Source organism: Peromyscus leucopus, chromosome 8b, assembly GCF_004664715.2.
Source record: "Peromyscus leucopus breed LL Stock chromosome 8b, UCI_PerLeu_2.1, whole genome shotgun sequence".
Classification (NCBI taxonomy): Eukaryota; Metazoa; Chordata; class Mammalia; order Rodentia; family Cricetidae; genus Peromyscus; species Peromyscus leucopus.
In genome coordinates, this window is record NC_051086.1 from 35,058,416 (window position 1) to 35,070,633 (window position 12,218).

The 12,218-nt window shown below is 43.2% G+C and overlaps 1 protein-coding gene across 1 annotated transcript in view; it reads left to right on the top strand.

Moving 5' to 3' along the window:
- Positions 1-12,218, top strand: part of Cdkl3 (cyclin dependent kinase like 3) — an 86,317-nt gene that overhangs the window by 28,641 nt on the left and 45,458 nt on the right. Inside the window, 3 exon segments of the mRNA XM_028857242.2 lie at positions 548-641; positions 3,388-3,550; positions 4,580-4,677. Of these exon segments, the coding sequence (XP_028713075.1) occupies positions 548-641; positions 3,388-3,550; positions 4,580-4,677 (355 nt within the window).

Here is a 12,218-nt window from a genome sequence, read left to right on the forward strand (position 1 = left end):
ATGAGCCAAGTTTAGAGCAGATCCAAGGGAGCAGATGGGCCGCAAGAGTAGCTTCAGGACATATTTTCACCGGCAGTTAGCCATGCGGTAGCTGTTCTGTCTCTGGAGTTCTGAGGACGTAAGAACTTTTGGGCACTCAGTGTTCTAACAGCACCATGGTATAAACCCTTTTCTTTCTCATAAGCTACAGTCTGGTTCTGCTGCACAGGCTGTCCTTAAGTTAACAGCCCTGCACCAGCCACTTAAATGTCAGGGTTATACGTGTTTGCAGCCAGGTCCGTCTATTATAACTTACTTGTTCTTTTTTTTTTTTTTTTTTTGGTTTTTCGAGACAGGGTTTCTCTGTGTAGCTTTGCGCCTTTCCTGGAGCTCACTTGGTAGCCCAGGCTGGCCTCGAGCTCACAGAGATCCGCCTGGCTCTGCCTCCCGAGTGCTGGGATTAAAGGCGTGCGCCACCAACACCCGGCATAACTTACTTGTTCTTAAAGCTAAAGCAAGGGCAATTCTGGGGGCTTCTAGTAACTTCTCCTTTATTTTTAATTCATAGGTTAACTGAAAGAGCAAAAAAGAGACGCACTTCTTCACAAGTCATTGGACAGACTTTGTCTAATAGCAGACAAGAGGACACAGGTCCCACGCAAGTAAGGCAAGATGCTAGTCATTAAAATATGGACTTGTGGGGCTGGGGAAATGTCAGTCAGTAAAGAGCTAGGTAAGCAAGCATGAGAAGCAGAGTTTGGGTCCACAGCACCCTTGTACAAAGCTGGGCACAGCAGTACAGGCCTGTAACCCTAACCCTGGGGAGTCGGGGAGGAGGAACCTTAGGCCTTTTCTGGCATCCCAGTCTAGCCCAATTAGTGAGCTACAGGTGTAACAAGAAACACTGTCTTCAAAAATAAGATGAAGAGCTACCCAGAAAGACATGCAGATATACCCCCACACACATGTACACACATATGAACATGTACACACACACATACAGGGAATGAATAAATTGATTAATAAACATGACCTCTTTAAACATTATCTACCTTTTTTCTCTTAAATTCTCATGTTAAAAATCTTCCTTCCAGCCTCCCCTTTCTCTCTCCCTTTTTCTCCTTCTTCCTTTTCCTGTGCCGGGACAAGTCCAAGGCTTTGCATGCACTAAATGAGTGCTCACTGAGAATCGCTGCCCCTCTTTTCTTCCTGAAAGTAGACCATGATTTCCCTCGTGCCTCCTCAGGCTTCATGATTTGGGTTTGTCTCACTATCTTTTTTCAAAATTTTCTTTTAAGATTTATTTATTTTATTTTATATGTGAATACCTACTGGTGCCCGTGGAGACCAGAAGAGGGTATTTTTTCCCCGGAACTAGAGTTATGCATGGCTGTGAGCCACATTTGGGTGCTGAGACTTGAGCCCAGGTCCTCAGCAACTGCTCTTAACCACGGACCCTCCTCCCCAGCCCCGTTTACTAACATGCGACTTTGACCTTTCCAAATCACAAGACTTGTGTTTTTCTCTTCCAAAACTATCTTTATGGATTAAAAACACTTGCCAAATAGATGAAGTTTCCTTGCCCTAGAAATGCTAACCGTGTCTTTCTTTTTTTGCTCATCATTTCTTTAATAGTATAATCAGTTTATTGCATTTGAGGCACAACATTATTTATAATAATATAAAATTGAAAATATCTGAGTGTGGTGGCGCACGCCTTTAATCCCAGCACTCAGAAGACAGAGGCAGGATGATCTCTTGAGTTCAAGGCCAACCTGGTCTACAGATCAAGTTCTGTACATACGTAGTGAGACCCTGGCTCAAAATAAATAAATAAAATATAGGGACTGGAGAGATGGCTCAGCAGTTAAGAGCACTGACTGCTCTTCCAGAGGTTCGGGGTTCAATTCCCAGCAACCACATGGTGGCTCACAACCACCTGTAATGGGATCTGGTGCCCTCTTCTGGCCTACAAGGACACATGCAGGCAGAACACTATACATGATAAATAAATTAAAAAAAATAAAATATAGAAAACACAAACCTGTGTAAGAGCTGATAGTTTCAGAAGTACACTAGGGTGCATTTGCATGATGTGGTGCTGCATGTTACACTGGAAAGTATTCCCTGTTTTAGAGAAGTTTTTTATTGCATTCATTTATTTTTTGGGGGGGGAGACATTCATGGGGAGGCCAGAAAACAATCTGTAGGAGTCAGCTGCTCTTCTACTCTGTGGCTCCCAGGGATGGAGCCAAAATCACAGGGTTTGATGACAAGCATCTGTACCCCCTGAGCCGTTTTACCGCCACGGAGACTTTAGAGAGCTCTGAAGGTAGCTCTGCTGGCAGGTCCTGAGCTTCATCCCTAGCTCGGCCTGAGCCAGGTGTGGTGGTGCGCACCTATAATGCCGGTGGAGTTAGAAGAATCAGGAGGTCAAGCCTCGACTGCTTTGTAAGTTTGAGGCCAGCATGGGCTACAGGAGACCTTAACTCAAAAAAAAAGAAAAAAGAGGTCAGGCAGTGGTGGTGGTGGTGGTGGTGGTGGTGGTGGTGGTGGTGGTGGTGGTGGTGGTGGTGCACACCTTTAATCCTAGCACTTGGGAGGCAGAGCCAGGCAGATCTCTGTGAGTTTGAGGCCAGCCTGGTCTACAGATTGAGTTCCAAGACAGCCAGGGCTATACAGAGAAACCCTGTCTTGAAAAAACAAAACAAAATAAAAAAGCCGGGTGGTGGTGGAGCACACATTTAGTCAGATCACTGAGTTCGAGGCCAGCCTGGTCTTCAGAGCAAGTTCCAGAACAGCCAAGGCTACACAAAGAAACCCTGTCTTGAAACACACACACACACACACACACACACACACACACTCACTCACTCACTCACTCACTCACTCACTCACTCTGTGATTCTCAAAATCAAGAATAATAAGGACTAAAAACCTTGCTTGGGAAACTTCCCTGGGAATCTGGTCTTCTTGTATGGAGTAGTGCCCTGTTCTTTTGGTTTGTGTGTTTGTTTTTGCTTCTGTTTTCTTTAAAACAGGCTTTTACTATCTACCTTAGGCTGTCCTTGAACTAGTGATCCTTCTGCCTATCTCCCAAGTGCTGGGACTACAAGCATATCTACCAAAATTTGGTTCTGTTCTACTTCTTAATTATTAAGATAATCACTGGTTTGTGATTTTACAGTTAGTTTCACAAGATTTTTTAAAAAATATTTTAACTTTATTTTATGTGCATTGGTGTGAAGGTGTCAGATCTCCTGAAACAGGAGTTACAGTTTTGAGCCATGTGGGTAATAGGAATTGAACCCAGGTTCTCTGGAAGAGCAGCCAGTGCTCCTAACCCCTGAGCCATCTCTCCAGCCCCTTCACATGGTTCTTCATGCTAACTGGTACTTGTTTGTCTAGAGCCAGGTGGAGAAAGGCATATTTAATGATCGAACAAGTCAGAGTGACCAAATGGCCAGTGGAAACAAAAGAAAGCTGAATTTTTCCAGATGCGACCGGAAAGAATTCCATTTCCCTGAACTGCCATTCACAATACAGGCAAAGGAAATGAAAGGAACGGAAGGTGGGTACCTGGTGGTGCACAGCTCCACAAAGCTCTGCGGATGACATAGGTAAGGGATGGATGTAAGGAAGCTTACATGTGACCTTTCACAAGGTAGTAATTTGCTTTGAAAAAGCAAATCCCATTATGAGATTTTTTTCTTTTATAATTAAGGGTCAGACGTTTGTTTTGTTTTGTTTTAGACAGGGTCTCACTATGTTTCTCTGCTGTCCTGGAATTCACTCTGTAGACCAGGCTGGCCTCAAACTCACAGAGATCCCCCTGCCTCTGCCTCTAGAGTGCTGGGACTAAGGGCGCACCACTGCCTGACTTAATAGAGATAATTTTAAAGAAAGGTAAAGACAGCTCCAAAGGGTAAATGTTTTATTAGCTTGAGATGCTGGGGCAGAATTTGAAAAAGGTGGATTTGGTTCAGTGTATAGCCTATGGTAAAGTACCTTCCCTGGTTGTTTGCCCAAAATTGTTATAGATGCTTTGGGCATGCTGGGATTTGGTAGATTTTATAAATTTAAAATTCATTGTCACTTTAAGATTTAATTTAAGGGCTGATGAGATGGCTTAGCAGGTAAAGGCATTTGATGTTAAGCCTTGGTGACCTGAGTTTGGTCATGGGAATCACATTATAGAAGGAGGGGACTGGCTCTACCCCCCCAATAGAATGTAATAAAAATTAAACAGATATTTATCTTAAAATGAAATGTGTTGATGTGAGCAAATACCCTTTCCTTTCCTGGGAGGACAGAGACCTGGTGAGATGGGGCACAGTAGTGAGGTGTAGAACGTGTGCCCTGTGAGGGCCACTCAGTAGAAAGAACAGACATGCCTTTGTGAGATCAAAAACAAAGCGTACCATATTTTCCAGCTCACAGCTACTCAGTGCCTTTGCAGCTAACTTCAGACGTGGGCTGACTAGCTGTTAGGGTGCCTATCTGCACTGCTTAAAAGAATGGTTTCTAGGTGGGCTGGCAGGGCCAACAAATTATGTTTTCTTCTTTTTCTTTTCTCTCTCTCTTTTTATTTTGCAAAAAGTTAAACAGATAAAAGTGCTGAAGAGAGAGTCAAAGAAAACAGATCCACCTAAAATACCAACTTTACTTACTGTGGACCCAAATCAAGAAAAACAAGAGGTAAACATTTTATACTATTTATAGAATGTTGTACTCGGTGCTTGGATTTAGTTGCTTTTGCTATTGGAAAGTTTTGTAAAAATTAAAACTTTTATAATCTTGAAACTCTAGAACAGGTCTGTTTTTATTTTCTTTTATTTGCATGTTTTTTGGATTTTTTGAGGCAGGGTCTTACTATGTAGCTCTGGCTGACTGGAACTCACTTATGTAGACCAGGCTGGCCTCAAACTCACAGAGATCTGCCTGCCTCTGCTTCCCCAGTGCTGGGATTAAAGGCTTGTAACCCCATACCCAATTATTTATGTTCTAAGTATTAGTTTTTGAAGCAGTAAGCACAGCCCTCGTTTGAACTGTTCGTGATCAGAATATGCAGACAGCACCCAGGACAAATGGTAGCTGTGTTACAGTCCTCGTCCAGCCTTGTTCAGGTGACCCGTGCCATGGGACGGTGGTGGCTGCCTGCTGCCCCAGCTGTGTTGGCCTTTGGCTTCTTCCCTTCTGTTTCCTTCATGTTTACAGTCTTTGCTCCCTGAATCTGGTCCTGCTTTCACAAATACCTGCTGTCGGCTCCAATGCCCACCCACCACAGCTATTGCTGGATTTTATTTGGAATCTTGTAGTTATCAGCATCCATCTGAATGCTTCTCTGAAGGGGAAGGAGACTGAACTGACAATCACTGAGTCTCAGCATACGTGTGGCCTTGGATTCCCTAGTGAGGTCATCTCCATGCATAATCTATCAATTTTATTATCCCCATTACAAATGAAAGTGACTACATTTGAATTCATGATAAAGATATTCCTGCTTTATTAAAGAAAATTGAGTGAATTAAAACTATGGAGGGCTGGGGAGGGACTGTAGCTCAGTTGGTAGTGTGCTGACCTAGCATTGACAAGGCCCTGGCTCCACATAAACCAAGTGTGGCAGTGTAGATCTCTCCCCAGCACTTGGGAGGTAGAGGCAGAAGGGTCAGAAATTCGAGGTCATCTTCAGTGACTTTGAGACTTCGTATCAGAAAAACAAACAAAGGAGCCATATATGCATATTTTTTTCTGAAACCCTGTAAGGAGGCATTTTCATTGGGACATTTGAGGTACAGCTTTGTTTGACAGTCCCAGGACTTCTTATCTATGTCACAATCTACTTTGCAGAACCAGCTGTTATAGAAGAGGAAAGCCATTAGTGAGCATCTTGTAGTTTGTTATAAGTCACAAGATCCTTTAAGCTTGTGCACTGAAGGATGTACTCATGTCCTGGAAGCCTGCATAGCATACCGTTTGCAGATAGATAGGTTAACTAATTGGGTGAATTAGGGCTCCTGGGTTTGAAGAGAGTTGTGATGTTCCACCTGCTATTCCATGAGAGGCTCAGAGACCAAACCCACATATACATGCAGGGAAAGATGAATCAAAACAGTGCTCTCAGGTGTTGACATGGTGTAGAATTCCTGAAAAGGCAGCCGTGAAAGCAGAGTAACCGAAACCAGCTGCAGTTATTAGAAACACCAGGAGCTGTCTGTCAGTGCTGCTCAGAGCTTATCCACCGAGATGCAGACACAGCGTGAGTTTGTAGCTGTAACTAGTCCGAGCACAGTTTAGTGAGTCAGTGTCAGAATTAAGAAGGTTTCTGAGCTGGTGAAATGATTCAGTGAGTAAAGACGCTGCCAAGCCCGAAGACCTGAGGTCCAGCCCCAGAACTGACGTCATAGAAAAAGAACCAGGCCCCACAAGTCGGCCCCTGACCCTGACATGAACATCATGACACACATTCATGCACACACAGAATAAATATATGTAAAATTAAAATACTTTCCTTAGCTGTGCATGGTTTCACATGCCCTTAATCTCCATACTTGAGAGGCAGAGAACACTTGAGAGGCAGAGGCAGGTGGGTCACTATGAGTTCCAAGGACAGCCTGGTCTACAGAGTGAGTTCCGGGCCAGCCAGAGGTTCATAGTAAGACCCTATCTCAAAATCTTTCCTCTAAATTTTCAGTCTGTAGTTTGTTTTATAGTTTGAGAGAATATCGAAACATGGGGTAGCATCTAGGAGTGTAGCTGCTGGGGCTCATCCGGCATGAGCTTGGTCTACAGCACCCCAATCAAGCGAAGCCCAGAAGACAGGGAGTAGCAACTCGTGGTCTAGTCTGACTCTTCATTGGCTTGGATTTTTAATTACTTCATCAGATCCAAGCATTTCCTAGACGGGTAGTAAACCCTTCCAGGAGACTTAGCAATCCATTGACATAATGTAGGTGCACACTGAAGGGACTCTGACCAGAAGGACCCCTGCGTGACTGTGAATGGGTAGCATGGGCAAGAGAGAAAAGAGCCCTGTTTGGTGAGGAGGGGTTAGTCTTCTGCCACCAGTCTCCCTAGATCCTTATGAAGCAGCCTGTAGCGCAGAGTACAGGTATTTTGTGTCAGCTTGAGTTCCCTTAGCCAGTGACTAACCACTTCCTGTTTGTTTTTAGAAAACAAGAAATGCACCAGCTAAAGGAGAGGAACCTGTTAGCTGTAGACTAGAAAATACAGCCGATGAAAATTCAGGGAATCCCAGACTCATGTGTGGTTAAAACAACCCTTTTCGTTAATGTTTCAGGCACGGAAGTGCTGACTAGCAGTGAAGCCCGGATAGCTGGGTGTAGTATTTTTGCTTTTAAATGTATAATATTGTTCCTGTTTTCTTAATTTGAACATTAAGCTCACAAATGCCTGTAAATAGAACTATGTATCACATCAAGTCATGTGATTTTATTTAATCATCTATTATTTCTGGAATGTTGATTAGTGCTCGTTTCTAGGTTTGGTTGAGAGCTTTATAAGTATATAAGGGAAAGTTACTAAATATATAACATAAGAGTCCAATGCAATATGTAATACAGAGAGTCCCAGTGTAAATATGTAATATATAGAGTCCCAGTGTAAATATGTAACACAGAGTCCCAATGTAAATATGTAACACAGAGTCCCAATGTAAATATGTAACACAGAGAGTCCCCATATAAATATGTAACAGAGTCCCACTGTAAATATATAACACAGAGAGTCCCAATGTAAATATATAAGTGTCCCCCAATGTAAATATATATGAGTCTCCCAATGTAAATATGTAATACACAGAGTCATAATGTAAATATATAATACAGAGTTCCACTGTAAATATGTAATACAGAGTTCCACTGTAAATATGTGATACAGAGAGTTCCACTGTAAATATGTAATACAGAGTTCCACTGTAAATATGTAATACAGAATTCCATTGTAAATATGTAATACAGAATTCCACTGTAAATATGTAATAGAGTTCCACTGTAAATATGTAATACAGAGTTCCACTGTAAATATGTAATACAGAGTTCCACTGTAAATATGTAATACAGAGTTCCACTGTAAATATGTAATACAGAGTCCCATTGTGAATATGTAATATAGAGAGCCCTAATGTAAATATGTAATACAGAGAGTCCCAATGTAAATATGTAACACAGAGTCCCACTGTAAATATGATAGAGTCCCACTGTAAGTAAATATGTAATACAGAGTCCTAATATAAATATGTAATATAGAGTCTCAATATAAATATATAATAGAGTCCCAATGTAAATGTATAACACAGAGAGTCCCGATGTAAATATGTAATACAGAGAGTTCCGATGTAAATATGTAATACAGAGTCCCAGTGTAAATATATGATAAAGTTCCAATGTAAATATGTGAGACAGAGTCCCAATTTCTAGGAGCCAAAGATTCCTAAGCATGAGCGGGTGTTGGGTTCCACACTGAACATGCTGGCCGGACACTGAGTCCTGTCCCGTAGTTTGATTGAAAGGATGGGACTTAAAACCTGAGTAGCTCTTACCATTCAGTAGATCGCCTGTAGTGTAACATTAGTACAGACATGGCTTTGACAACAGATATTCACATTTCTTATCCCTGGTTCTTACTGGCTTGGTTTTTAATTTTAGGGTGGAGATGGCGATTGTGAGGGGAAGAATTTGAAGAGGAACAGATTTTTTTTTTCCCGATAGTGTTTTGTCTTTTAAGTAATCTTAAAAATGCAAGCTTGACAACTCTTTCTTTGTTATTTACACACAATAGAAGGTAACAGGCTGCTGTTAAGATAGCCCTTCATCCTGTCTGCATCAGCATCGTCTGCTTTTTTGGTTTTGTTAGCAGAATTTTAACCATTTTTCTCTTTCCTCTAAAAACTGTGTTATTTTAATGCTGCGATTTGGAATTATAAAGTCACCTTACCTCTACCCGCTTCCTTCCTTGCCATGATTACTGAGTGGGTAGCACAGGTCACATGATGTGCCCTGCTCACACTGCTTTCAGCCTCCTGGAAAGCACCGGCCCCTTCAAGTGGATGCTCCGTGAACCTTCTTGTCTGTTGTCTAAGTAACTGTTCATTTCCATCACATGACGAAAGACATCCTGTTGGTCAGCAGTGAGCATTTATAATATGTTACGTAACATTTAACAGTGAGATGCTGTTCCAGTGTTAAATTCCTGGAAACGAATCATTGCCTGCGTTCCCCCAGTCCCCTAGGCTGATGCCTTCCATTTAGCTGGAAAAATTTCCCTAAAGAAACTGTGCACAACCTGGGAAAGGCTTACCTTCTCTCCTGGGCTGTTTTCTGTTGCTGAATAATACAGACTGGGTGGAACATAAAAAATAGAAATTATTTAGCTCATAGTTCTGGAGGCTAGAAGTCCACTGGCATCTTTCAGCTTCTGGGAGGACCTTGTTACAACCAAGAATGGCAGAGGTCACCATGTGGAGAGGCAGAGCAAGCCACTAATACATGGAGGTGCCACTTCATGGCCTCATCCATTCTGAATTACCTTCTGAAGGCCCCGCTGCCTAAGGCTATTGATGTATTAGCTTGGGCATTGTGTTTATAACACATTAACTCTGTTTTCCTCTGAGGATGCTGAGAAGTGAATTCAGGATGCACAGGTGCAGGGCAGACTCTCTACCTCCGAGCTAGAATATGACCTCTTGTTGTTTTGTTCAGACAGTTTCTTATTAGATACAGCTTCAGCTGACCTAGTACTCTATTTGTAACCCAGACTAGCCTCAGACTTGGAGTACTCCTCCTGCCTTAGTCTACTGAATTCTCAGAGTATAGCAATGTTCCACACATGGACTTTTGAAGGATATATTTAAACCAAAGTACTACCAAAATTCTAGATTTTTTTTCACCCTGTAAAAATTATAAAATTATCTTACTTGGTGTTGAACCAAGCTTCTAATCTAGTTTTCTAGTTACTAATAAATATGAAAAAGAAAAGAAAACACATTTTTTGTTTGTTTTTTGAGAGAGTTTCTCTGTGTAGCCCTGATTGTCCTGGAACTCACTCTGTAGACCAGGCTGGCCTCAAACTCAGAGATCTACTTGCCGATGCCTCCTGAATGTTGAGATTAAAGGCACATGCCACCACACCCAGCAAGAAAACACAATTTATTTAGTATAACACTGTGCTGTTTTTAATTTAGGAAAATCTTTATTTATTTAGGTTTTTCCAGACAGGGTTTCTCTGTGTAACCCTAGTTGGCCTCAAACTCTCTCTGTAAACCAGGCTGACCTTGAACTCACAGAGACCCACCTGCCTCTGCTTCTCAAGTGCTGGGATCAGGCATATACCACCATTGCCCACCAGGAAATTCTTTTTAATATATTTTATTAATTCCTTGTATTTCCTTGAATTTCATGTATTTTTATCATATTCACTTCCTAATCTTGTCCCTAACTCCTCCCAGGTCCATCCCTACCTTCCTATCCCACTCCCAATTTCATGTCATATACTTATTTTTACTTTTAATTACTTATCAGGTTCAATTTGTGCTGCCTATATATTCCTGGGTGTGGGGTCATCCACTGGAGGGTGAGCAACCTCCCAGGAACCACACCCTAAAGAAAACTTTCCCCTTTCCCCGGAAGCCATCGGTCATCCAAAGCCACACAGTTAGGCTAAGGGCTTGTGAGCTGCCTCGCCCTCATGCTAGAGTGAATGGCTTGATCCTGGGCAGGCGTCCACAGCTGCCGTGCGGTCTTGAGAGAGGGATTCTGACATGTCTGAAAGATAGCGTTTCACTCCAGTCCTCCCTGACCTCTGACTCCTGGAGTCTTCTACCCCTTCTCCCATGATGCTCTCTGGTCCTTGTGAGAGGCCGAGTGACATAGATGGTCCATGTGTAGATGAGCGCTCCACTACCACTTATTTTCTGAACTCTGACCAGTTGTGAGTTTCTGTGACGTGAGAGCCACACCAATCTCTGGGTATAGAGACACAAATTTAGAGAGTGGTTTGATACTATGTCCATTTAGGAGACTAAACCCTGGGATCTATGGGCTCTCCGCAGTTGTGGATTCTTAGCCGGATGTACAGTACCAGGTATGCATCTCCTCCTTTGCAGGCCTGATGTACAATCAGAAAGCAGCTGTCGATGCCCATAACAGCATGCCGCTGGTGGACTCGTTAGCATCTCCTGCCGTGGCAGTCGGTCCTGTAGTACACCAGGCCCATAGCTAGGTGAGACGCTGATGGCTTTTCCCTCAGCAGCCTACGCAATGCTGTTCAGTACTATGATAACTAGCCAGCTGGGAGGAAACTTCCTTGGAAAGTACCACTTTGATTTTTCCGTGGCCTGGGACAAAAGTGTGTGATGTCTTTAGCACAATAGGGGCTTACCATTAAGTTCTAGTGTGCAACCAAGAATAATGGCAATAGCCTGTATGGTTTGGGGAGTCTTAGGAAAGTTTTGATTTGGGCTGGAGATTTCATGTAGTTGACTGAATAAGCATGCATGAAACCCTGGGTCCATGTGGCACACATGAGGCCCTATCTAAAAACACACACACACACACACACACACACACACACACACACACACACACACACACACACCTCGTAGACTGGAGAGATGGCTCAGCCATCAAAGGTGAGGCTCACAACCAAAAACATGAGTTTGGTTCCCAGCATCCATGGCTGTCTCTCCAGCCACCCACAATAACACACACACACACACACACACACACACACACACACACACACACACCCTCACTCCCCACCCCCCAAAAGCATTTTGAGGTCTGGAAGATAGCCCAGTGATTAAGAGCATTTGTTGTTCTCGCAAAAGATCTCCGTTTAGTTCCCAGCACCCACACAGTGGCTCACAACTGTCTGTAACTATAGTTCCAGGAGATCTCACCCCAATTCTGGCCTACATCAGTGCACGGATATATGAGCACCCTGAGTCAGTGCAGGGACATAGGAGCACACTGCATCAGTGCAGGGACATAGGAGCACACTACATCAGTGCAGGGACATAGGAGCACACTACATCAGTGCACCGGACATAGGAGCACACTGCATGAGTACACTGCACATAGGAGCACACTGCATCAGTGCACTGGACATAGGAGCACACTGCATCAGTGCACAGACATAGGAGCACACTGCATCAGTGCACTGGACATAGGAGCACACTGCATCAGTGTACGGACATAGGAGCACACTGCATCAGTGCACTG